Source organism: Elephas maximus, chromosome 21 (genome assembly GCF_024166365.1).
Source record: "Elephas maximus indicus isolate mEleMax1 chromosome 21, mEleMax1 primary haplotype, whole genome shotgun sequence".
Classification (NCBI taxonomy): Eukaryota; Metazoa; Chordata; class Mammalia; order Proboscidea; family Elephantidae; genus Elephas; species Elephas maximus.
In genome coordinates, this window is record NC_064839.1 from 50,177,866 (window position 1) to 50,203,027 (window position 25,162).

Below are 25,162 nucleotides of genomic sequence, written 5' to 3' on the forward strand. Positions count from 1 at the left end.
CAGGACTCCAGGTGTGTCAGGAGGGAGGCAGGCTTGCAGTCACCCGCAGCCTGCGTGGAATCTAATGCAAAGAGGCCAGTACTGCTTTCTTGGCTAAGAGTTTCCAAAGCTGGGGGAAGGTAGCTGCATTAGGGAAATGCCTTTGGTGGTGGCAAGCAGAGAGAGAAAGTATTGATTCCTACTAGAACCCATGAAAAGGCTGAGACCCCACAAATTTGGGCGGGAAGATCTGATCAGAAGGATTTTCAGGAAGGAGGGACTTAGAGGAAGAATGGAATTCTGTAGACTTGATATTCAGATGTCAATGATGACAATTTCTATGCTCATCCAGAGCTCAGTTTGGGATGTTAAAGACTCAGCTGGGAAGGAAATGAGAACGAAAGGAGGCCAATCCAATCATCGAAACTGGACCTGCTGTGTAAATAAACAGGAAGAGAGATAAAGGCAAGAGAGATGGGTAAAGTCAGCCTGGTCACCATGAGGGTCAAGAATCACAAAGCCTGAACATCTTTGGTCTGAGTCCCTCCTAGCTTTGGGAGTATTCCCCAGAGCTCTAGAAACGACCAGATGATCTATGCCTTGATATTGTTGAGCTGGTTTCAGCAAAGAGCCATGGGTTGAAGGTACAGGAGCCAAGCTCCTCATGTCCCCACGAAGGGGTTTGAGTTAAATGTAGTTGATGGGCAAAGCAGGTCCTTCCAGGATCAGGTCATCCACGTCATTCAGGAGCTCCCGTTCGCTAGCGGTGTTGTTCTGGAGGCGGCGGAGGCGGACCTGGACCTGCTCCTGCTCCTTCTTGAGCTCCAGGTAGGAATGGGAGAAGGTGTGGAAGATGGACGTGGCTGGGAAAGCCATGATGAGGATCCCACTGAGGATGCTGCTGAGAGCCACCATCTGGCCCGGCACACTTCGGGGGACCATGTCTCCATAGCCCACCGTCGTCATGGAGATGATGGCCCACCAATAGGAGGCCGGGATGCTGGTGAACTCCAGGACCCGCCCGGACTCATTCTCAGCCACGTAGACCAGAGGGGAGAAGAGCATGACCGCCACGCAAAGGAACAGGAGAAGCAGGCCGAACTCGCGAGTGCAGCGGCGCACAGTGAGCCCCAGCGTCTGCAGCCCCAGGGAGTGGCGGGCCAAGCGCATAACATACAGGATGCGCAGCGCCCGCAGGATGCGCAGCACCAGCCCCACCTTTTCCAGATAGGAGTTCCTGATGGGCCTCTCGCCGCCCTCCGGGGGCTCATTGGACACCGCCAGAGACACATAGTATGGGGAGATGGCCAGGATGTCAATGATGTTCAGGGGCCCTTGGAAGAACTGGCACTTGTTCCGGGCCTGGACAAACCGCAGGCAGAACTCCAGGGAAAACCAGGCCACGCAGATGGTCTCCACGATGAAAATATAGTAGCACTTTTGAGAGCATTCACCCTGGGGGGAGAAGAGGCAACAAGAGGCAGGGTAGACGGTGGACTTGCAACAGCACAGGAAATGGGGGAAAATAACTCCAAGCCAAAAAGCCAGCCAGCACCTATTAATTGAGTTCCGTGATGTAGATCCTTAGTTGTTCACCAAACCTCCTTTTACATAGTTCCCAAGTTGTGGCTGGGCACACAGGTGATCATCTAGAGACCACTCTTTCCAGCCTCCCTTGCATCTAGGTGGGGCCAAATGACTAAATTCTCCCCAGCGGGATGTGGACAAAAGTGATACTTGCCCCTTCCAGATCCTGGACTTAAAATACAGGTATGAGCTTCTTCACACACTCTTTCTTCCTTACTGTTAGCTGAGATCTCTCAGAAGACCCTGCATCCCAGTGTAGACCAGGCAAATCAGGCCAACCCCACAGGGGTGGATGGAGCATCAGGGTGGAGAAAATCGGGGTCTTAGAATGAGAGCTGCTCACTCACCTAGATCCCTCATCTTACTATTACACCAGAGAGAACTAAACTTCTCTTTTGTTTAAAGCCATTCTCTCTTGGGAACTCTTTGTTATAGCAGCTAACCCTCACCTTAACTAATGTAAGCACCTCTATTACACAAGACCAGTTTGTCATGCTATGGTGGCTTGTGTGTTGCCAAGATGCTGGAAGCTATGTTAGCGGTATCTCAAATACCAGCAGGGCCACCCATGGGGGACGGGTTTCAGTGGAGTTTGCAGACTAAGACAGACTAGGAAGAAACATCTGGTGATCTACTTCTGGAAATCAGCCAATGAAAACTTTATGGATCACAACAGAACATTGTCTGACACAGTGCTGGGAGATGCAAACACACCAATGATCATGAATATGGTTCAGGACCAGGCAACATTTTGTACTGTTATACTTAAGGTCACCACGAGTTGGAGTCAACTCGATGGTGACTAACAACAACAACAACGTAACACAAGAGAGAAACAAATTTCTATTTTGTTTAAACCCGTTCTGTCTTGGGGCCTCTTTGATGTAGCAGCTAACTTTCACCTTAATGCAAGTGACTCTTGTGTACCACGCGCTGCCTTACTGCTGTCACTTAAGCCACATAATGATGCCATGAGTAGGCAGCATGACCTCATTTTATGGTTGAAGAAATGGTTCAGAGCCACAAAATGACATACCTGAGCTCACATATGTAGCAGGTTGTAGATTCCACAAGGGGCGCTGGTGGTGCAGTGGTTAAGCACTAGGCTGCTCACGGAAAGGTTGGCAGTTCAAACCTACTATCTTCTCCACAGGAGAGAGATGTGGCAGTCTGCTTTCATGAAGATTACAGCCTTGGAAACCCTGTGGAGCAGTTCTATTCTGTCCTGTAGGGCCGCTAACCCAGTCACGATACTTTATTTTGTAACTTAATCTAATTTGTCACTTCTTTGTCTGCCATCCACATTCATTTATCCAACAAATATTTATTGAGGGTCCACTTTGCCAGCCACTGTGCTCGGCTCCAGGGGTACAATAGTTAGAGAGGCAGATGTAGTTCTGGGGGTGCTTTGAGCCTGCTGAGGGAGAAGGCTTGTTCAAACTATTCATGTACTGAGTGTTACCCTCACTGGGAACAGCTTGGTGGGAGCTGTTCTGTATTCATTGTTGTGTTGTTCATCCCCCTGGCCTTGGCTCCTAAAAGACTAGTTCCAGTAGCCCCTGTGCTATGCAGAGTGTGGTCCCTGGATGAACAGCGTCAGCATCCTCTGGGAAAAAACCAAAACCAAACCCATTGCCTTCCAGTCAATTCTGACTCATAGAGATCCCATAGGACAGAGTAGAATTGCCCCATAGGGCTTCTAAGGCTGTAATCTTTACAGAAGCAGACCACCAACATCTTTTTCCCACGGAAAGACTGGTGAGTTCAAATCTCTGATCTTTCATTTAGCAGCTGAGCTTTTAACCACTGCGCCACCAGGGGTCCTTCGTCCCTTGGGAGCTTTTTAGAAATACAGAGTCTCAGGCCAGCTCCACTCCATCCCTACCTGATGAGAATCTGCATTTCCAACAAGATTCCCAGGCAATTTATGGGCACATTAACATTTGAGAAGCACTGGTCTGGGGGTTGGGGGTGGAAGACAGTGGTTCTCAGCCTTGGCTGCACATTATAATCACATGGGGAGCTTTGAAAAATCCTGAGGTCCAGCCTGTGCCCCAAGAGACTAATTGATTTACAGTTAAAGCCTGAGCAGTCCCATTTTTCAAACACTCCGTAGATGATTCTAATGTGGGGCCAGGGTTGAGAACCTGGCTATAAATATTATATATATATTTGATGAATGAATGAAAGAATGGCCAAAGCCACTTGCCTGAGTGAAAAGCAAGACGTTGACAACTGTAGATTTCTTTGGATTAAAATGCTCTGAAGTGGAAAAGGAAATTATTTCTAGTGCCTGGGCCCACACGAATACGAAATTGAAATTTTCTTTATGTCTGGCTGCAGGAGAAAGTGAAGCAGGCAAGTCTACTTCAATCTTTATTCGCTTGTCCAAGGTTGGGCAACTTTCTCCCTTTATGTCTGTCTGGTCATCCAAAGGGGTGGGAGGCAGTTGGTGTGGTGTTGAGGACGCAGAGCCCAGAGTCTGAGGCCTGGGTCCAACTTCCAACCCTTTCACTCACTTGGGCAAATCATTTGGACCCTCTGAACTTTCAATTTTCTACCCTCTGAAGGGGATTCCCTGGGGAGGTGTAAGCACTTAATGAGCTTAGCTGCTAACTTAAAGGTTGAAGGTTCAAATCCACCCAAAGGAGCCTCAGAAGAAAGGCTTGGGAATCTACTTCCAAAAACTCAGCCATCGGAAATCCTGCGAAGCGTAGTCCATTCTGACACATGCGGGGTGGCCAGGAGTCAGGGTCTACCGGTTACTGCCTAAAGTGTTGTGGCAATAAATGTAAATCATGTGTATAAATCTGTCAGCAGGATGTCCAAAGGATATTGTACCTAGCAGGTACATGGCCCATTGTAGCTATTTTTTTTGTGTGTGTGTGTGTGCTTTAAGTCAAAATTTACAAATCAAGTCAGTCTCTCATACAAAAATTTATATACACCTTGATATATACTCCTAATTGCTCTCCCCCTAATGAGCCAACCCGCTCCTTCCCTCCACTCTCTCTTTTCGTGTCCATTCCGCCAGTTTCTGACCCCCTCTACTCTCTCATCTCCCCTCTAGACAGGAGATGCCAACATAGTCTCAAGTGTCTACTTGATCCAAGAAGCCCACTCTTCACCAGCGTCTTTTTATATCCCATAGTCCAGTCCAATCCCTGTCTGAAGAGTTGGCTTTGGGAATGGTTCCTGTCTTGGGCTAACAGAAGGTCTGGGGACCATGACCTCTGGGGTCCTTCTAGTCTCAGTCAGACCATTAAGTTTGGTGTTTTACGAGAATTTTGGGTCTGCATCCCACTGATCTCCTGCTCCCTCAGGGGTTCTCTGTTGTGTTCCCTGTAAGAGCAGTCATCGGTTGTAGCCGGGCACCATCTAGCTCTTCTGGTCTCAGGCTGATGTAGTCTCTGGTTTATGTGGCCCTCTCTGTCTCTCTGGCTCATAATTACCCCGTCTTTGGTGTTCTTCATGCTCCTTTGCTCCAGGTGGGCTGAGGCCAATTGATGCATCTTAGATGGCTGCTTGCTAGAGTTTAAGACCCCAGACACCACTCTCCAAAGTGGGATGCAGAATGTTTTCTTAACAGATTTTATTATGCCAATTGACTTAGATGTCCCCTGAAACCATGGTCCCCAAATCCTGCCTCTGCATTGTAGCTACTTTTTATCAGATGATACATTGGCCATGGTCACAGACAATGGCAATGCCCTCCTCCTGCCCGGGATTTCACAGGAAGCCAAAGAAATTCTCCAACATGTTGAGAGATCTTAGCTATGACCTCCTGGGATTTGCATTAGGATCCTGGAGGGCACTGGAGTTTTGGATCCTGATTCCCCCAGTCTTCTTGAGATAGGGAAGAAATTGGACTGGCTGAATTAAATAAGGGCTACATTTTAAGTCCTTGTGTGCTTGGCCAGCTATAATTATATAGCCTCTGACTCAATATTCTTGGAATTTAAACCTAAGTGCAGACCACCATGTAACTTTTACTGCTGGCCCTCGCGGACTACTCAAGACTAACAAACTAGGAGCTTAGGCAAGATAAGGGGCCATATTTCCTACCCTACAAGCTTAACCAGCTATAAATTACTGATAACCCTCCTGAGTTGTTTTTCAAGTCCCCCACCAGGTACAGAGCATGCGCTGTAAAAATGGTTGTATCTATGAATGACCTTCGAGTCCTTGCTAGGACTCGAACCAGGATCCAGAGACATCACGCATGAACAACATCCCAGAATAAGTCCTGTTCGACACCCCAGCAGCCCTCACAACAGACTCCATCTTAGTTCCGACAACCTCTGCGAGGAAATCCATCTTGAATTCCAACTGCACACATTTTTATAATCCCTCCCCTTCTCCTGGAAATCTCCACACATCTAATGAATGAAGAAAACCTTTTATAAACCCTAGGAAATCCTTTGTTCAGGAGACACTGGAGGCTAGCTTAGGTGGAAACCCTTCTCCATCTCTCCCTCGAGAGCCTTTTTACTTTCTTTCTGTCCCTAATAAACCTTTGTTCGTGTGGAACCCCTGAGTCTCTCCTGGTCATTCTTGGTCAGAAGTTAAGAACCTAGGCAGGGCTTAGTCCCGAGCTGGAAAGCCCTGCCCTGTATAACATTACCACTGATTTGCCATGTGACCTCACAGCCAGCCGTCACTAGCTTTCTCTCTGCTTCAGTTTCCAGTGAAGAGACTGGAACAGAACCGTATTTCTCAAAGCTGATTCAGAATCCTGTGTCAGATTCCTCCAGGGTGCTTGTCATAAATGCAGATCCTTGGATCAAAAAATCTCGAATCCCTGGGGAGGGGCCCAAAAATCTGCATTTTGGGGAGCTCCCCAGTTGGTTATGAGGCACCTGGAAGTTTTTTGGACTCTGGTCTAGATTTTCCCTACAAGGCTTCTTCCTCCTTTGACATGCCGGACTGTTTTTCCTTGGCTTAAGGGACTCTTTCAGTCCAGTAATAACTTTGCCAAACCAGTAACCTAACAGCTCAGGAAGGTGACTCCTGAGGCTGAGAAGGTTCGGAAGGGTTCCCTCTCTGCCTCTGACACTTGCGTTTAGATATTCAAAGCATGCACCATGCACCTCCTCCCCTTCTGGGCCCTGGCCTGCCAGCCACGTCACGGCACTGCAGCAAGTGTCTGCCAAGTCACTCCACCTGCATTGCTGCTCTGCTCTGCATCGTTAAGCCAGCTTCTCGTCACTGGGCGCACAGCAAGAGCCACAGGGCAACCTGTATCGGGTGGTGCGGATTTATGGGGCTCGAGCTAGGGAAATAATTTCCAGCCCAGCCAATGTTTGAAGAGATAAAGGCAAAAAGTTCTCTCTCTCTAAGGAAGTTTCTCGTTGTGTGACCCTAATACTCTCCAACATGTTTTCTCCTTTTTCAGAATGGGCAACTGAGAGCTTGACATAACTAATGCCCTAGATGAACCTATAAGTTTTTCTCTTTCCTCTGCTTGCCTCCTCCTTTGCATACCTTTGTTAATGACTTTGTTTTGACCTAATGTTAATGACTTTGTTTTAATTTGATGCAAATAACTTTGTTTTTGTTCTGTCTGATCACCTGTGACTTACAACCTCCCCACCCCCACAGGAAAATCAGAGCCCAGGTACCTGATATGTATATCTTTAGCTTGATAAAGAGATGTCCAGCATGTATCTCCTTAGTTTGATAAAGAGTCTTTTGTCACTATCTTGTAATGCATAACTCCTCCAGCCATGCCATCTGCAGACTACAAAGACATTTCTAATCATGTAAAATCCTGTATAAGCTCTAATGTAGAATTGCTCTTTGGGACTCCATAGAGGCAGCCTGTGTTATTGCCGGGCCCCCGGTAATGCATACATCTCTTTAATAAACTTTCCCACTCTTTCTAATTTGGAGTATGTTTCATTGGCTCAGCTGCTCCAGGGCACAGACCCTAATGGTGTAACAGTGGTATTTTGCAGGTAGGATGAACGACTTGTCCTAGTTTGCCCAGAGCTTTCTGGGCTTGAGCATCAGAAGTTGCACTTCCTGCGAACACCCTCGGTTCTGGGCAAACCAGTATGGTTGATCGCTGTATTTGCAGGCCTTGTCAGCAGCACGAATTAGCTGTGCTCTGAATCTTCATGCAAAGAAGACCTTAAGTCAACCCTGGAAGTGTGAAAGACTTGGGTGAGATGCTACAACACTGAGGAACCTCACAGCTTCACAGCTGAAATGTTGAGCAAAAGACGCCAGACACAGGAGAAAGCCCACTGGGTTTCCATTTCCAAAAGCTAGCAGAACTCATATAAGGTGTACAATGTATCAGTGCAGCGATTGCCTCTGGGGGCGGGGGTGTGGTGGGGTAGAGGTTGGCTGTGAAGGGACATGAAGGAACTTTCCCGGGTGATGGAAATATTCTATGTTCAGTATTAAATATGGCACATTTTTTTTTTAATTAAATGGAGGTGTGGCTTACACGGTACTTCCATTTGTTAAACTGTACACCTAAGAGCTGCAAGTTTCAGTATATGTAAGTTTTGCCTATAAAACTGTAAAATAAAGCTAATGGTAATAACAATAAGCGATTGGGGTTGGGAGTGGGCAGAGAGAGTGGAAACAAGAATGGCAGGTTGTGGGCAATTGTTAGACAACTGTTAGGACAGGCTACTTGGGAGTACATTATATTACACTGTTTACTTCGTATATGCTCTGAAATTTTCCACTACGAAAAGTTAAAAGTTAAAAATGATAAAAACCAGGGTCAGAAGTCAAAGCCACAATGCGTTACCACTTTACACCCACCAGGATGGCCACGAATTGCTATGAATGGCTATGGATTGTCACGGTGGCTACAACAATGGGCTCAAACATAGCATCGATTGCGAAGATGGCACAGGATCGGGCGATGTTTCGTTCTGTTGTACATAGAGTCGCTATCATTTGGAACTGATTTGAGGGCACCTAACAACAACATCAGACAGCTATAATCACAAAGACAGACAATAACAAGTGATGGCAAGGATATACAGAAACCGGATCCCCATACGCTGCTGGTAGGAATGTAAAATTGTGCAGTCACTTTGGAAAAGAGTCTGGCGGTTCCTCACACAATTAAACATAGATTTACCATAAACCCGTTGCCATGGAGTCGATTCCGACTCAGACCCACCCTATAGGACAGAGTAGAACTGCCCCTTAAGGTTTCCAAGGAGCAGCTGGTAGATTCAAACTGCCGACATTTTGGTTAGCAGCTTTAGCCCTTAACCACTGCCCCACCAGGGCTCCGTACGACCTAGTAATTCCACTCCAGTTATATACTCAAGAGAAATGAAAATCTAAGTCCACATGAAAACCTGTACCTGAGTGTTCACAGCAGCACCACTCACAATAGCCCACAAGTGGAAACAACCCAAAAATGTCCATCAACAGATGAACAGGTAAACAAAATGTGGAATGCCCATAAAATGAACTCTAATTCTCCCATAAAAAGGAAGTGCTGATACATGTTGATATATGCTACGACATGATGAACTTGAAAACATTATCTGAGCGAAAGAAGTTAGTCACAAAAGGCCCGTACTGGGTGACTCTGTCATGGATTAAATTGTGTCGCCCTCAAAAATCCGTCAACTTGGCTAGGTCATGATTCCCAGTATTGTGTGATTGTTGACCATTTTGTCATCTGATGTGATTTCCCTATGTGTTGTAAATCCTATCACTATGATGTAATGAAATGGATTAGTGGCAGTTATGTTGATGAGATCTACAAGATTAGACAGTGTCTTAAGCCAATCTCTTTTGAGATATAAAAGACAGAGGCAAGCAGAGAGACATGGGGATCTCATACCACCAGGAAAGCAGTGCCGGGAGCAGAGCGTGTCCTTTGGACCTTAGGTTCCTGCACAGAGAAGCTCTGAGGCCAGGGGAAGATTGATAACACGGATTTTCCTCCAGAGCCGACAGAAAAAGCCTTCCACTGGAGCTGATGCCCTGAATTTGGACTTCCAGCCTACTAGACTGTGAGAGAATAAAATTCTCTTTGTTAAAGCCATCCACTTGTATTTCTATTATAGCAGCACTAGATGACTAAGACAGATTCCATTTATATGAAATGTCCAGAACTGGCAAATCCACAGAGACAGAAAGTAGACCAGTGGTTGCCAGGGGCTTGGGGGAGGGATATGGGGAGCGACTGCTTATGGGTACAGGGTTTCTTTTGGGGGGTGATGAAAATGTTCTGGAATTAGGTTGCACAACTGTGTGAATAATTTAAAAACCACTGCATTGTACACTCTAGAAGGGTGAGTATATGTGAATTATATCTCAGTTAAAAAAAACTCGGGTCCAAGTCTAAGCTTGCTGAGCCAGCCCCAGGTGAGGCAGTGGTGTGGATCCCATGAATCTTACTCGACTCATTCCCCAAAGTGCCCTTCCCCGCCGCCCTAGCCACTCTAAATAGTACCGGACCAGCCACTGTGCCTGGTGGGCTGTTTAGACCAGCTGCCTAGCAGTTCTACAAGTTCCATCTGGCAGGGGCTGGTCTTGACCTTGAAGCCTTCCTCACCTCCACTCCTGCCAGCTCTCCCTCTGGAATATGGCCAGACTGGCCACTTCTAACCCCCCGCTGTGGTGGCCCCTAGCCCAGTGCTGGTCCCACAGTTTCCTTTTGCAGCTGTGGCAGACCTCCCTCCTCCCGCTGCCTGAGTTTTCCACCCTATGGTCTGGCCTCAGGCTTTGGCTGTTTCCTCCGAGACTCCCTCGGGGCCTGGCTCAGCCAGGAACTGCTGAGTCACCCTCCTTTCGGAGTCTCTCAGCCTCTCCGCCGTCTCTCTTCTGCTTCTCGTTCCTTCCCACATCCTCCCCATCCCCTGTGTTCCCCCAAGACTCAGCCCTTCCTCCCAGGTCCCCCTTCTGCCACCTCCTACTCGCTGCCCCACTTCGCATCCCTGGGACACAAGCAGACCCATGATCAACTCCATCTGTGTGACCTTGGGCCAGCTGACAACCTCTCTGAAGGTGTTTCCCTTCTGTAACGTGGGGAGGGTAGTTCTTACCATGCACGGTACCTGTGGGCACTAAATGAGGCCCTCCCAGAAGACACTTAACATGCTGCAATCCTGTGTGCAAACTCCCCCTTCTCAGATGACACAACCTTGCTTGGTGAAAGCTAAAAGAACTTGAAGTACTTACTGATGAAGATCAAAGACTACAGCCTTCAGTATGGATTACATCTCAATGTAAAGAAAACAAAAATCTTCACAGCTGAACCAATAAGTAACATCACGATAAATGGAGAAAATATTGACATTGCCAAGGATTTCATTTTATTTGGGTCCCCAATCAATGCTCATGGAAGCAGCAGTCAAGAAATCAAATGGCGTATTGCATTGGACAAATCTGCTGCAAAAGACTACTTTAAAGTGTTAAAAAGCAAAGACGTCACTTTGAGGGCTAAGGTTTGCCTGTCCTAAACCCTGGTATTTTCAATCACCTCATACGTGAGGTGGATTGACACTGTGGCTGGAACAATGGGCTCACACATAACAATGGTCATGAGGATGGCACAGAACCAGGCAATGTTTCATTCTGTTGTATATAGGGTCGCTGTGAGTTCAGCATGCAAAAGCTGGACAATGAATAAGGTAGACTGAAGAATTGATGCCTTTGGATTACAGTGTTGGTGAAGAATATTGAATATATCATGGACTGCCAGAACAAACAAATCTTTTGAAGAAGTACAGACAGATGCTAGGATTGCGAGACTGTATCTTGCGTACTTTGAACATGTTATCCGGAGGGACCAACCCTCAGGGGAGAACATTATGCTTGGAAAAGTAGGAAAAAAAACCCTTGGAAAAGTAGAGGGCCAGGGAAAAAGAGGAAGACCCTCAAAGAGACGGATTGACACAGAGTGGCTGCAACAATGGGCTCAAACATAGCAACGATTGTAAGGATGGTGCAGGACTGGGCAATGTTTCGTCCTGTTGTATGTAGGGTCCCTATGAGTTGGAACCAACTCAATGACACCTAACAACAACCCAGTGGTAGGAACAATGAAGGTGCTCCCCAAATCTAAATTGCTCTCCTGTCTCTTCCCTCTGATCCCCGGAACTAAAGGCTGACCAGCACTGAGCTTCTCGCCACCCTCACCCTGGCAGTTTGGATGTCTGAGTTCGCATATCCTACAGGTTTGAGTCAACTCTTGTTAGAAAAATCAAAACCATACCAGTTAATTCTGATTCACGGCATCCCCAGGCATGCAGAGTGGAACTGCTTCATAGGATTTTCAAGGCCATGACCTTTCAGAAGCAGATCACCAGGCCTTTCTTTCCGGGCACTGCTGGCTGGGCTTGAACTGGCAACCTTTTAATTAGTAGTTAAAGTCATTGAAGGACAGACCTTGAAGGCCCCCAGCTCCTAGCAGGGGTCAGCTGGCAAAGGGCCCCCCCTACAGTTAGTTGTTGTTTTTAGTTGCCAATGAGTTGGCTCTGACTCATGGCGAGCTTATATATAACAGAATAAAACCTTGTTTGGTCCTGTGCCATCTTTAGGTGGTAGCATTTGAACTGGGTGTTAAAGAGGACCAGGAAATGGACCTGTGGTGACTGGGGAGTGTGGCCACACACAGGGAAGAGCACGAACCCCCAAGAGTCAGGAGAGGTGGGCCAGTCCCGGAAATAGGGATACTTCTCGCTGGGACACAGGGAGGCTCAGCTGGGGGAAAACAAAACCAGAAGGTGAAGAAGAACTCATTAGAGCAATTGCCAAATGTCACTGAACACAAAGAAGCAATGAAGACTGGGACAATTCTTTACGGAGCTGATTCATGATCCAAGAAAGGTACTGAGAAGGAGGAGGCAGCAGGGAGGAGGGGGAGCAGCAACACCAGGCTTGTTATTAAAGGGTGGTGGGAGGGGGAATCAAAGCCCCAAAGCCGGGCTGCATCTGCTTGAGGAGGACATTGCTCTGATGAGAGGCCCCACTGGTTACAACAGTGGGTATTTTAAGCGTCTTTGTGCTTCCTTCTCCAACCTCCACACAAGTGAGATGCTCAAACTATAGGATGTGACGGACGTCTGCTCTGTCCCACCCCCAGGCCCCACCCCCATTCTGCAGACATCTCCCACCTCTGGGCATTTACAACAGGCATTTCACACCTGTAATTCTGTATGCAAACTCTCCTTTTGCAAAGTCCCCTACACTTTGAGGAAGGAGTCAATCTTAAGTGGGAGGAGAAATAAGCAAAGGCTGATAAGGGCTAGCAAAAAAGGCGGGGTCTGTGCCTGTATTTGCCACCAGTGAATCACCAGCATATAGTAGGGCCTCTGAAAAGATTTTCTGAATGGATAGTGAATGAACAATGATGAGAGACACTGGGACCGGGCAGAGAAGACCTCTGAGCCGCAGGGCTTTAGGTGGAAGTAGGGGGAGGTTGACACACAGAGCAGATGAAAGGAGTGTGGAGGTGGGTCCCAAAGGATGGGGGGAAATACCCAGTCCTCACGCTGAGCCAGCACCTGGTAAATAGGCTCTCATTCCATCTTAATCACCACCCTGAGAGGTGGGTGTTGTTGTTGGTGCTGGTGGTGGTTGGTGGTTGCCATCCAGTCAGCTCTAACTCATGGTGCTTCCACGTGTGTCAGAATAAATTTTGCTTCACAGAGTTTTCAATTGCTGATTTTTTCAGAAGTAGTTTGCCAGGGTTTTCTTCCGGGGCACCTCTGGGTGCACTCAAATCTCCAACCTTTCAGTTAGCAGATGAATGCGTTAACCATTGTACCACCCAGGGACTCCAGGTATTAGTCCTACTATCCCCAAAAAACCCATTGCTGTCGAGTCGATTCTGACTCATAGCGACCGTATAGGACAGAGTAGAGCTGCCCCATAGTGTTTCCAAGGAGCGCCTGGTGGATTTGAACTGCTGACCTTTTGGTTAGCAGCCATAGCCCTTAACCACCAGGGTTTCCTATTTCTATTATACTTGTGAGGAAATAGAGGTGCAGGGACGTGAGAGACTCTTCAAGGGCCCAAGAGCTGAGCCAGGTCTAGGATTCAGACCCAGGACAATTAAATTAGAAATTCTGGTTTCTTTGCACGAGAAGAAACCATCTGCAGCTGGAGTATCTCAGTAGCAATAAAGAGGAAGAGAGAGGTCAAGAAAGGAGCTGTGAGGGTTCGAGTGCAGCTGCCAGTGAGGCTTGGCTGCCCAGCAGGGAGGGAGAGGTGCTTCTGACCCCAGCATTGCTTGGCCAGTGGCCTTGGGCACATGGAAAGGGCTCTGGGAGAGGACCAGCAACATGGATCTGGCAGAGGGAAAAAATAACCAAACCTGTCAAAGGGCAGCAACGAGGCCAGGTCTCGAGGCTGCAAATGTCCAGAGCAGGAAGAATGTGAGAGCCAGGGAGTCCAGCCCCCCATTTTACAGCAGCTAGACCATAGCCCGGTGAGGGCATATAACCTGCCAGAGTCTCCCAGTGCACTGGGGAGACAGCCAGAACAGACCCCAGATCCGAGTCCTACCAATTGAGGGGGTGCATGAGTGGCAGCCCAGGGAGTGGGGTCTTTGGGGCAACACCAGCCCACAGAAAGAGAGCAGGCTTCTTGCCTTTGTCTCTTCATCTATAAAGATGGAACTATGATGCTCAGAATACAAGTTCCACAGAGGTAAGGAATCTGCCCTTTTTTACCATGTCTTGTCTCCAGCAAGGAGCCTGGGTGGCACAAACTGCTTTGCATTGGCTGCTAACCTAAAGGTTGGTGGTTCGAATCTAACCATCAGCTCTGTGGAAGAAAGGCATGGCAAACTGCTCCCATAAAGATCATAGCCAAGAAAACCCTATGGAGCAGTTCTACTCTGCAACACATGGGGCAGCCATGAGTTGGAATTGACTCAAGGGCAACGGGTTTGAGTTTTTTGGTTTTTCTTATCTCCAGCATCTAGAAGAATGTATGCAGCTGGCGCTCAATAAGTGTTGTTGGATGAATGAAAGGACAGGTGTTTAATACTGATGGCTGACATTTAGTGGGCAATTCTGTGTGTCAGTGTTGTTCCAACTACTTTCAATTACTCTTTTAATCCTCACCATAATCCCTTGGGAAACCCTGGTGGCGTAGTGGTTAAGTACTACAGCCGCTAACTAAAAGGTCAGCAGTTCAAATCTACCAGGCGCTCCTTGGGAACCATATGGGGCAATTCTACTCTGTCCTATAGGGTTGCTATGAGTTGGAATCAACTCAACAGCAATGGGTTTTTTGGATAATCCCTTGCTGAGAGTGCTAGTAGCATCCTCATTTTGCACATGAAGAAACTGAGGCTCAGAGAGGTGAAGTGACGTGCCCAAGATCACCAAGAAGAAAGAAGCCCAAGACTCAAGGCCAGAGCATCTGCACTCTTTAACCATTATCCTAGGCAGAGAAGTACTTTACAAAGTCTGCTGCCTTTAGAAACGCTAAATGTTGGTGAGGTCTACACTAGAGGCAGGGTGTACAGCCTTGAAAGACAGTGCGGTGTGGTTGTACAGGGTCGCGTTTTAGAGTTAAGCAGAGGTGGGCTTGAATCCTGGCTCTGCCCCTGTGAACATAAGAAAATGATTAAACCTCCCTAAGCCTGTTTCTTCATCTGTAAAATGGGGGTAGCAATAGCATTCACTTCCCAGTGTTGCTATGAGGATTAAATAAATCTATCACCTCAAGTGGGAGCCTCAAGAGGGACACTCAATAAACACTGGTTTCCCCAAAGGAAATCCAAACCTTCAAAGTTCTATGTTTTAGGAGTGCTCAGGCGCTTGGCTTGGTCCTCTGTCTACAGGGCCTTCTTCCTTTTCCCTTTTAGTTTGCAATCTCAGGCAGATATCTTCTTCCCTAACTGCCAAGTTTACTCCATGGGATGTTGCTGTGAGAAGTTAGAAAAGATAAAAGGGAAACTATTTTCTCAGCATGTGATATAACTCTTCAACCCAGCATTACGCCTCTTCCGCTTTACAGAGGTTTCCTGTGAGTCAGACCCCTGGGGTGTTTCTCCCCCAGAACGAACCAGCTGAGATGGCACCATTGATTGATCTGTGTGGAGGTGATCAGCACCCTCAGGACCAGATGTGCCCCACACCCCTCTGTCCTGAAGGCGCTGGGCAGCACCAGCAGCTGGTCCTAAGGACAGGACTGCCTTCAGATGATGTCCCCAGAGGGCAAATATGAAATCCAAGTCACTCGTGCTAGAGGAGAGAACATTTTTCTACGCAAATGCGAGGACAGGGTCTTGAAAGCAGAAGGCCTGCCCTCCACGCAGCCCGCTGCGCCTTCAACCAGCCGGCTCTGAATTATCTCAGCAGGAAGACAAACTCACTGCGGGCTGCACACAGCAGCCTCTCTGGGCAGCACAGAAAAATGGTTTCATTAGGGAGAAAGCATAAAGCTGTTAAGGTTGGAAATGGGCTCCCTCTCAATCCACGAGTAGACGTGGCTGTCTGATTCCTCAGCTCAAACTTCAGTTGCCCAGTTCTGCAGGCCTCTTTCCCACCTCTACCTGGATATCCTGAGTCACATTAAACCAGGCCTGCATTCATAGTCTTTATAATATTCAAAGCATTAGGCTTTGCAAAGCCCTTGTCCTTCTGCACAGCCTAAACCCTGGCTCTTCCACGGCTGCTCTCTCTCTCTGGAAATCCTGCAGAGGGACAGGCTTGGGGAGATCCAGGGGTTCTTTGCCACCTGGGACCAGGCGCCTGTAAGGAATAGGGTGAAGAGGCTGCTTGGTTTGATCCTAATGTTTTAACTGCAGTCCACATGTAAATAGTTCTGCGGGCAAGCAGTCTCCTGACTCACATGATTTTGTGCTAAAGAATGGAAAACGCCTACGATCGGATCAACAGTCTTTCCACACAGAAAAAAGCTGTTTGCAAGTCCAAACGTTTTGGTTGGTTTGTTTTAGGACAAAACATTTACAGGTTGGATGAGACACATTTTATTTAACAAATATTTATTGACAGCCCACTGTGTGTGAGGCCCTGGGCTGGCTCTTCATTCCAGTCCTTTCTATCTGGCAAACTTTTTGACTCTACCATGTTGCCTTTGGATATATCTTTAAGAGAAGGAAACTGCTGTCGACTGACAACTGTTAGGAGCCATATACAGCACGCATGGTCTTACATATGTATTTTGTTCATGGGCTCTCTGCATCTTCTATAATGTAAGCTCCATAAGTCAGGGCAATGAGGAGCCATGGAGGAGTATAGAGCAGGAAGGGAGCAACATTTTAAATTAGGAAACAACCCAGTTCTCGGTTTGAAGCTCTTCGATAACCTTTCTAACAAAATGTTAGGTTCTTATCTCACTTCTCAGATGATCTGGTCCCCTAGGGAGTCTTGGGGTCTCCCACAGCTCCCTGGAGAGTTTGGGAGTGGGCAAACAAAATTGTTTGCATGAGCCTCCTGGGGTGGGGTCACTTACAAGTCACCTCGTCTCTGAGTTTCCCATCGCATGAGACTGGCTGAGAGGCTTGTAGTGAAGTAGCAAGCAGGAAAACTCAGGGCTGGGACTCTGCCATATGGGAGTCTTTACTATGTGACCTCGAGGAAGCCAAACATCCTGTGCCTCAGTGTCTTCGTTGAAGATGGAGCTGGGACACCTTGAGAATGTCCAGCTCAAGAAGGCAGGAATTTTGCCAGGTATAGTGCTTGGCACAAAATAGCTGCTCAAGACAGGCATGCTGGACACACTGAATTCTTGTACCCTCATTTTTTTTTTTTTCATAGCAATGTCGTCCATTTTATGAAGGAGGAAGCCAAGGCTCAGAGAGGTGGGAGAGGCAAGGCTGGGCCTGCCAAGCCCACTAGGACTAGCATTGCTCTGTCAATATCCAGAGTCCAATGACCAGAGACAGGACCACGGTAGAGAGGACCACGGTGTGACTTTCGTGGTACCTAGGCATTTTGCCTTCATGAGCCTCTTCCTCCATAAAAAAAATATATATATATATATATATTTTAGTTTTTTGTGACTGTCTTGGTATAGGGATAAATACAACTCAAGCTGGGTTATAACAATTTTTTTCCAATTAAAACATTTTCGGCTGCTAACCGAAAGGTTGGCAGTTTAAACCTACTCAGCGGCTTTGCAGGAGAAGGCCTGGCAATCTGCTTCCGTAAAGATTACAGCCAAGAAAACCCTATGGAGCAGTTCTACTCTGTCACATGGGGTCTCTATGAGTCAAAATTGACTCAATGGCACCTAACATCAACAAAAACAAAAGTCTCGTGGGCCCTAGGCACTTTTGATTCCGTGGACCCCTTCCTCCAAGATAAATTATTAAAAAATATCTTTTACGACTGCCTTGGTATAAAACCCAAAACCAAACCCCTTGCCATCGAGTTGATTCTGACTCCTAGTTGCCCTATGGGACAGAGTAGGACTGCCCCACAGGGTTTCCAAGGCTGTAAATTTTTATAGAGGCAGACTGCCACATCTTTCTCCCATGGAGAGGCTGGTGGGTTCGAACCTCTGACCTTTGCATTAGCAGCTGAGTGCTTAACCACTGTACCACCAGGGCTCCTAATAATCCAATGTCTTGTGAGCACTTTTGCTTCCATGAACACCTTCCTCCAAAAAAATTATTGAAAATTATCTTTTATGACTGCTTTCAGCTGCTAACTGAAAGGTCAGCAGTTCAAACCCACCAACTGGTCCGTGGGAGAAAGATGTGGCAGTTTCCTTCTTAAGGATTTCAGCCTTGGAATCCCTATGGGGCAGTGCTACCCTGTCCTATAGGGTTGCTATGAGTAGAAATCTAATCGATGGCAATGGGTTTTGATTTTGGTATAAAATGAACATAATCCAAAACTGGGTTATACTCATTTCTTCTTTCTGATTTTAAAAGAAATTAAAACATTTTCATGGGCCCCAGGCACTTTTGCTTTCATGTACCCCTTCCTCCAAAAAAATTATTAACTATTATGTTTCACAACTGCCTTGGTATAAAGATAAATATAATCCAAGTTGGGTTATAATCATTTTTTTTCTTCTGATTGAAAAAAAATTAAAACTGTCTTTGTAGGCCTCTAAAAGTCTCCTAGCAGAGTGATACAAGGGGATATAGAATGAAACAAGTTAAGTTTTTACTTAGAAAAATAGGGGTAAATAATAAGGTAACCACAAAAAGGAATATCAACTCCATAACTCAGGAAAAAAGTCAAGAAAAATGTAACGACTCAACTAACATAAAGTTAAACATTATGAAGATGAGGATCTCACAATCTACTAAGAAAAACGTCTCAGCACAAAAAAGTATGTGGAAAAATGAAATGGCCAACAACACACATGAAAAGGCATCAAAATGACAACACTAAACACTTATTTATCTATAATTACGCTGAATGTAAATGGACTAAATGCACCAATAAAGAGACAGAGAGTCACGGACTGGATAAAGAAACACGATCCATCTATATGCTGCCTACAAGAGACACACCTTAGACTTAGAGACACAAACTAAAACTCAAAGGATGGAAAAAAAATATATCAAGCAAACAATAAGCAAAAAAGAAGAGGAGTAGCCATATTAATTTCTGACAAAATAGACTTTAGACTTAAATCCACCACAAAGGATAAAGAAGGACACTATATAATGATAAAAGGGACAATTGATCAGGAAGACATAACCATATTAAATATTTATGCACCCAATGACAGGGCTGCAAGATACATAAAGCAAATTTTAACAGAATTGAAAAGTGAGATAGACACCTCCACATTTATAGTAGGAGACTTCAACACACCACTTTCGGAGAAGGACAGGACATCCAGTGAGAAGCTCAATAGAGACACGGAAGACCTACTTACAACAATCAACCAACTTGACCTCATTGACTTATACAGAACTCTCCACCCAACTGCTGCAAAGTATACTTTTTTTCTAGCGCACATGGAACATTCTCTAGAATAGACCACATATTAGGTCATAAAACAAACCTTTGCAGAATCCAAAACATCGAAATATTACAAAGCATCTTCTCAGACCACAAGGCAATGAAACTAGAAATCAATAACAGAAAAACTAGGGAAAAGAAATCAAATACTTGGAAACTGAACAATACCCTCCTGAAAAAAGACTGGGTTATAGAAGACATCAAGGAGGGAATAAGGAAATTCTTAGAAAGCAACGAGAATGAAAATACTTCCTATCAAAACCTCTGGGACACAGCAAAAGCAGTGTTCAGAGGCCAATTTATATCGATAAATGCACACATACAAAAAGAAGAAAGAGCCAAAATCAGAGAACTGTCCCGACAACTTGAACAAATAGAAAGTGAGCAACAATAGAATCCATCAGGCACCAGAAGAAAACAAATAATAAAAATTAGAGCTGAACTAAATGAATTAGAGAACAGAAAAACAATTGAAAGAATTAACAAAGCCAAAAGCTGGTTCTTTGAAAAAATTAACAAAATTGATAAACCATTGGCTAGACTGACTAAAGAAAAACAGGAAAGGAAACAAATAACCCGAATAAGAAACGAGAAGGACCACATCACAACAGAGCCAAATGAAATTAAAAGAATCATTTCAGATTATTATGAAAAATTGTACTCTAACAAATTTGAAAACCTAGAAGAAATGGATAAATTCCTGGAAAAACACTACCTACCTAAACTAACACATTCAGAAGTAGAACACCTAAATAGACCCATAACAAAAAAAGAGATTGAAACGGTAATCAAAAAACTTCCAACAAAAAAAAGTCCTGGCCCAGACGGCTTCACTGCAGAGTTGTACCAAACCTTTAGAGAAGACTTAACACCACTACTACTGAAGGTATTTCAAAGCATAGGAAAAGACGGAATACTACCCAACTCATTCTATGAAGCTACCATCTCCCTGATACCAAAACCAGGTAAAGACATTACAAAAGAAGAAAATTATAGACCTATATCCCTCATGAACACAGATGCAAAAATCCTCAACAAAATTCTAGCCAATAGAATCCGACAACACATCAAAAAAATAATTCACCCTGATCAAGTGGGATTTATACCAGGTATGCAAGGTTGGTTTAATATCAGAAAAACCATTAATGTAATCCATCACATAAATAAAACAAAATATAAAAACCACATGATCTTATCAATAGATGCAGAAAAGCCATTTGACAAAGTTCAACACCCATTTATGATAAAAACTCTTACCAAAATAGGAATTGAAGGAAAATTCCTCAACATAATAAAGGGCATCTATGCAAAGCCAACAGCCAATATCACTCTAAATGGAGAGAACCTGAAACCATTTCCCTTGAGAACGGGAACCAGACAAGGATGCCCTTTATCACTGCTCTTATTCAACATCGTACTTCAAGTCCTAGCCAGGGCAATTAGGCTAGACAAAGAAATAAAGGGTATCCGGATTGGCAAGGAGGAAGTAAAGCTATCACTATTTGCAGATGACATGATCGTATACACAGAAAACCCTAAGGAATCCTCCAGAAAACTACTGAAACTAATAGAAGAGTTAGGCAGAGTCTCAGGTTATAAAATAAACATCCAAAAATCACTTGGATTCCTCTACATCAACAAAAAGAACACCGAAGAGGAAATAACCAAATCAATACCATTCACAGTAGCCCCCAAGAAGATAAAATACTTAGGAATAAATCTTACCAAGGATGTAAAACACCTATACAAAGAAAACTACAAAGCTCTACCACAAGAAATTCAAAAGGACATACTTAAGTGGAAAAACATACCTTGCTCATGGATAGGAAGACTTAACATAGTAAAAATGTCTATTCTACCAAAAGCCATCTATACATATAACGCACTTCCGATCCAAATTCCAATGTCATATTTTAAGGGGATAGAGAAACAAATCACCAATTTCATATGGAAGGGAAAGAACCCCCGGATAAGTAAAGCATTACTGAAAAAGAAGAAGAAAGTGGGAGGCCTCACTACCTGATTTCAGAATCTATTATACAGCTACAGTAGTCAAAACAGCCTGGTACTGGTACAACAACAGGCACATAGACCAATGGAACAGAATTGAGAACCCAGATATAAATCCATCCACGTATGAGCAGCTGATATTTGACAAAGGACCAGAGTCAGTTAATTGGGGAAAAGATAGTCTTTTTAACAAATGGTGCTGGCATAACTGGATATCCATTTGCAAAAGAATGAAACAGGACCCATACCTCACACCATGCACAAAAACTAACTCCAAGTGGATCAAAGACCTAAACATAAAGACTAAAACGATAAAGATCATGGAAGAAAAAATAGGGACAACCCTAGGAGCCCTAATACAGGGCATAAACAGAATACAAAACATTACCAAAAATGATGAAGAGAAACCAGATAACTGGGAGCTCCTAAAAATCAAACACCTATGGTCATCTAAAGACTTCACCAAAAGAGTAAAAAGACCACCTACAGACTGGGAAAGAATATTCAGCTATGACATCTCAGACCAGCGCCTGATCTCTAATATCTACATGATTCTGTCAAAACTCAACGACAAAAAGACAAACAACCCAATCAAGAAGTGGGCAAAGGATATGAACACACATTTCACTAAAGAAGATATTCAGGCAGCCAACAGATACATGAGAAAATGCTTCCGATCATTAGCCATTAGAGAAATGCAAATTAAAACTACGATGAGATTCCATCTCACACCAACTAGACTGGCATTAATCCAAAAAACACAAAATAATAAATGTTGGAGAGGCTGCGGAGAGATTGGAACTCTCATACACTGCTGGTGGGAATGTAAAATGATACAACCACTTTGGAAATCCATCTGGCGTTAACTTAAACAGTTAGAAATAAACTACCATACAATCCAGAAATCCCACTCCTCGGAATATACCCTAGAGATACAAGAGCCTTCACACAAACAGGTATATGCACACCCATGTTTATTGCAGCTCTGTTTACAATAGCAAAAAGCTGGAAGCAACCAAGGTGTCCGTCAACGGATGAACGGGTAAATAAATTGTGGTATATTCACACTATGGAATACTACGCATCAATAAAGAACAGTGACGAATCTCTGAAACATTTCATAACATGGAGGAATCTGGAAGGCATTATGCTGAGCGAAATGAGTCAGAGGCAAAAGGACAAATATTGTATAAGACCACTATTATAAGATCTTGAGAAATAGAAAAAACTGAGAAGAACACATACTTTTGTGGTTACGAAGGGGGGAGGGAGGGAGGGAGGGTGAGGGTTTTTTATTGATCAATCAGTAGATAAGAACTGCTTTGGGTGAAGGGAAAGACAACACTCAGTACAAGGAAGGTCAGCCCAATTGGACTGGACTAAAAGCAAAGAGGTTTCCGGGATAAAATGAATGCTTCAAAGGTCAGTGGAGCAGGGGCTGGGGTCTGGGGAACATGGTTTGAGGGGACTTCTAAGTCAATTGGCAAAATAATTCTATTATGAAAACATTCTGCATTCCACTTTGAAATGTGGCATCTGGGGTCTTAAATGCTAACAAGTGGCCATCTAAGATACATCAATTGGTCTCAACCCACCTGGAGCAAAGGAAAATGAAGAACACCAAGGTCACACAACAACTAAGAACCCAAGAGACAGAAAGGGCCACATGAACCAGAGACCTACATCATCCTGAGACCAGAAGAACTAGTTGGTGCCCAGCCACAATCGATGACTGCCCTGTCAGGGAGCACAACAGACAACTCCTGAAGGAGCAGGAGATCAGTGGGATACAGACCCCAAATTCTCATAAAAAGACCATACTTAATGGTCTGACTGCGACTAGAGGAATCCCGGCGGTCATGGTCCCCAAACCTTCTGTTGGCCCAGGACAGGAACCATTCCCAAAGACAACTCATCAGACATGAAAGGAACTGGTCAGTGGGGGGGAGAGAGATGCTGATGAAGAGTGAGCTAATTAAATCAGGTGGACACTGGAGAGTGTGTTGGCAACTCTTGACTGGAGGGGGGATGGGAAGATAGAGAGAGAGGGAAGACGGCAAAATTGGCACGAAAGGAGAGACTGAAAGGGCTGACTCAATAGGGGGAGAGCAAGTGGGAGAAGGGAGTAAGATGTATGTAAACCTACATGTGACAGACTGATTGGAATGGTAAATGTTCACTTGAAGCTTAATAAAAGTTAATTAAAAAAAAAAAAAGTCTCCTAGCAGCCCTGGTGGCTCACTGTAGTTTGAACCCACGTAGAGGCTCCACGAGAGAAAAGACCTGGTGATTTGCCCTCTTAAAGACTACAGCCTAGGAAACCTTAGGGAGCAGTTCTACTCTGTCGCATGGGGTCGAAAGGAGTCAAAATCAACTCAATGGCACTTAACAACAGCAAAAGTCTCGCCGGCCCTAGGCACTTTTGCTTTCACGGACACCTTCATCCAGAAAAAAAAAAAAAAAAATTATCTTTCTCAAGTGCCTTGGTGTAAAGATGAATATAACCCAAGTTGGGTTATATTCTTTTTTTCCATCTGATTTTAAAAGATGTTAAGACATTTTCGTGAACCCCGAAGAGTCGCGTGAGCCCCGGGCCCCGTGCCTGCTGAGCGTGGTGGAGACTGGGCACTGACCCGCAGCCACTCACCTTGTCCTCCTCGGCCCTCAGGTCGGGCATGGTGCTGACGCACAGGCTGACTGCCGTGGTGGCCACAAAGAGGATGGAGAGGCACGCGAAGACCTTGCCGGGGAGGCCGGAGTGCGGGTTGTCCACCACCTGCCGCAGGCGGTCCATGAGGAGCCCCCAGCGCGAGGCGTCCTCCGCGGGGCCGCTGACCTCCGGGTGCCGAGGCAGCCTCTCGTCGTGGCGCAGCTCGGCCAGCTCCTCCATCCTCCGCAGCAGCTTCCGCAGGCAGCAGGCCTCCAGGTGGGCCTCCTCGATGCCCCAGTAGGTGAGCTCCTCCCGGAAGGACAGGGCGCACATCTCTCGCAGCAGGACCAGCTTCCCGGCCGCCAGGAAGCTCACGATCACCCCGAAGGCGCTGGGGCTCCTGTCGAAGAAGAACTCCTGGCGGTCCTCGTCATAATCGTCGCACAGCTGGGTGATCTCCTCGTAATTGCGGCAGAGCTTGAGTTTGCTCAGGCGGCTCAGCGGGAACTCGTCCAGCGTGCTCCAGGGAAGGAGGTACCGCCGACCCCCCACGTTGACCAGAATCTCTTCCTTGAGGTCGGTTGCAGGGGACATGTCCAGGTCACCCACCTTCCGGACCCTGTGGTAGTACAGGCCCTTGGTGGATCGTGGCTTCACAGGGCCAGGCAGGAGCTGACTGAGGGGGCTGTAGGAACTGTAGGGGTGGTCTCTTGAAGGCATGGACATCGCCAAGATGTCCCGACCAGCGACGTGGGTCTACCCCTCTGACACCCAAAGGGAAAGCAGCAAGAGAAAGGGGGAGCAATCAGTCTCAGGGCAAAGAATCCTTGCTCTCGCCAACGTTTTCTTACATTTGCTTTCCTACAACCGCATTGACATGATTCATTCTTTTAACCACTCACTCAACATGTATTTATCAGGGATTTTACTATGCGCTCATGCGTGGCCACCACCCCTCTGTCAGTGGAGGCTGGCGTGTTGCTCTGATGCTGAACAGGTTTCAGCAGAGCTTGCAGGCTAAGACAAGCTAGGAAGAAAA

At 45.8% G+C, this 25,162-nt stretch overlaps 2 protein-coding genes across 2 annotated transcripts in view; both read right to left on the reverse strand.

The window, feature by feature from the left end:
* Positions 1–25,162, reverse strand: part of TAF1C (TATA-box binding protein associated factor, RNA polymerase I subunit C) — a 112,848-nt gene that overhangs the window by 43,170 nt on the left and 44,516 nt on the right. The window lies entirely within an intron of this gene.
* On the reverse strand, positions 527–25,000 carry KCNG4 (potassium voltage-gated channel modifier subfamily G member 4). Its single transcript, XM_049864449.1, has 2 exons — positions 24,121–25,000; positions 527–1,434 (listed from the first exon to the last, which is right to left on the reverse strand). The coding sequence occupies exons 1-2, from the start codon at positions 24,847–24,849 to the stop codon at positions 667–669; spliced, it is 1,497 nt and encodes a 498-aa protein (XP_049720406.1). The 5' UTR covers positions 24,850–25,000; the 3' UTR covers positions 527–666.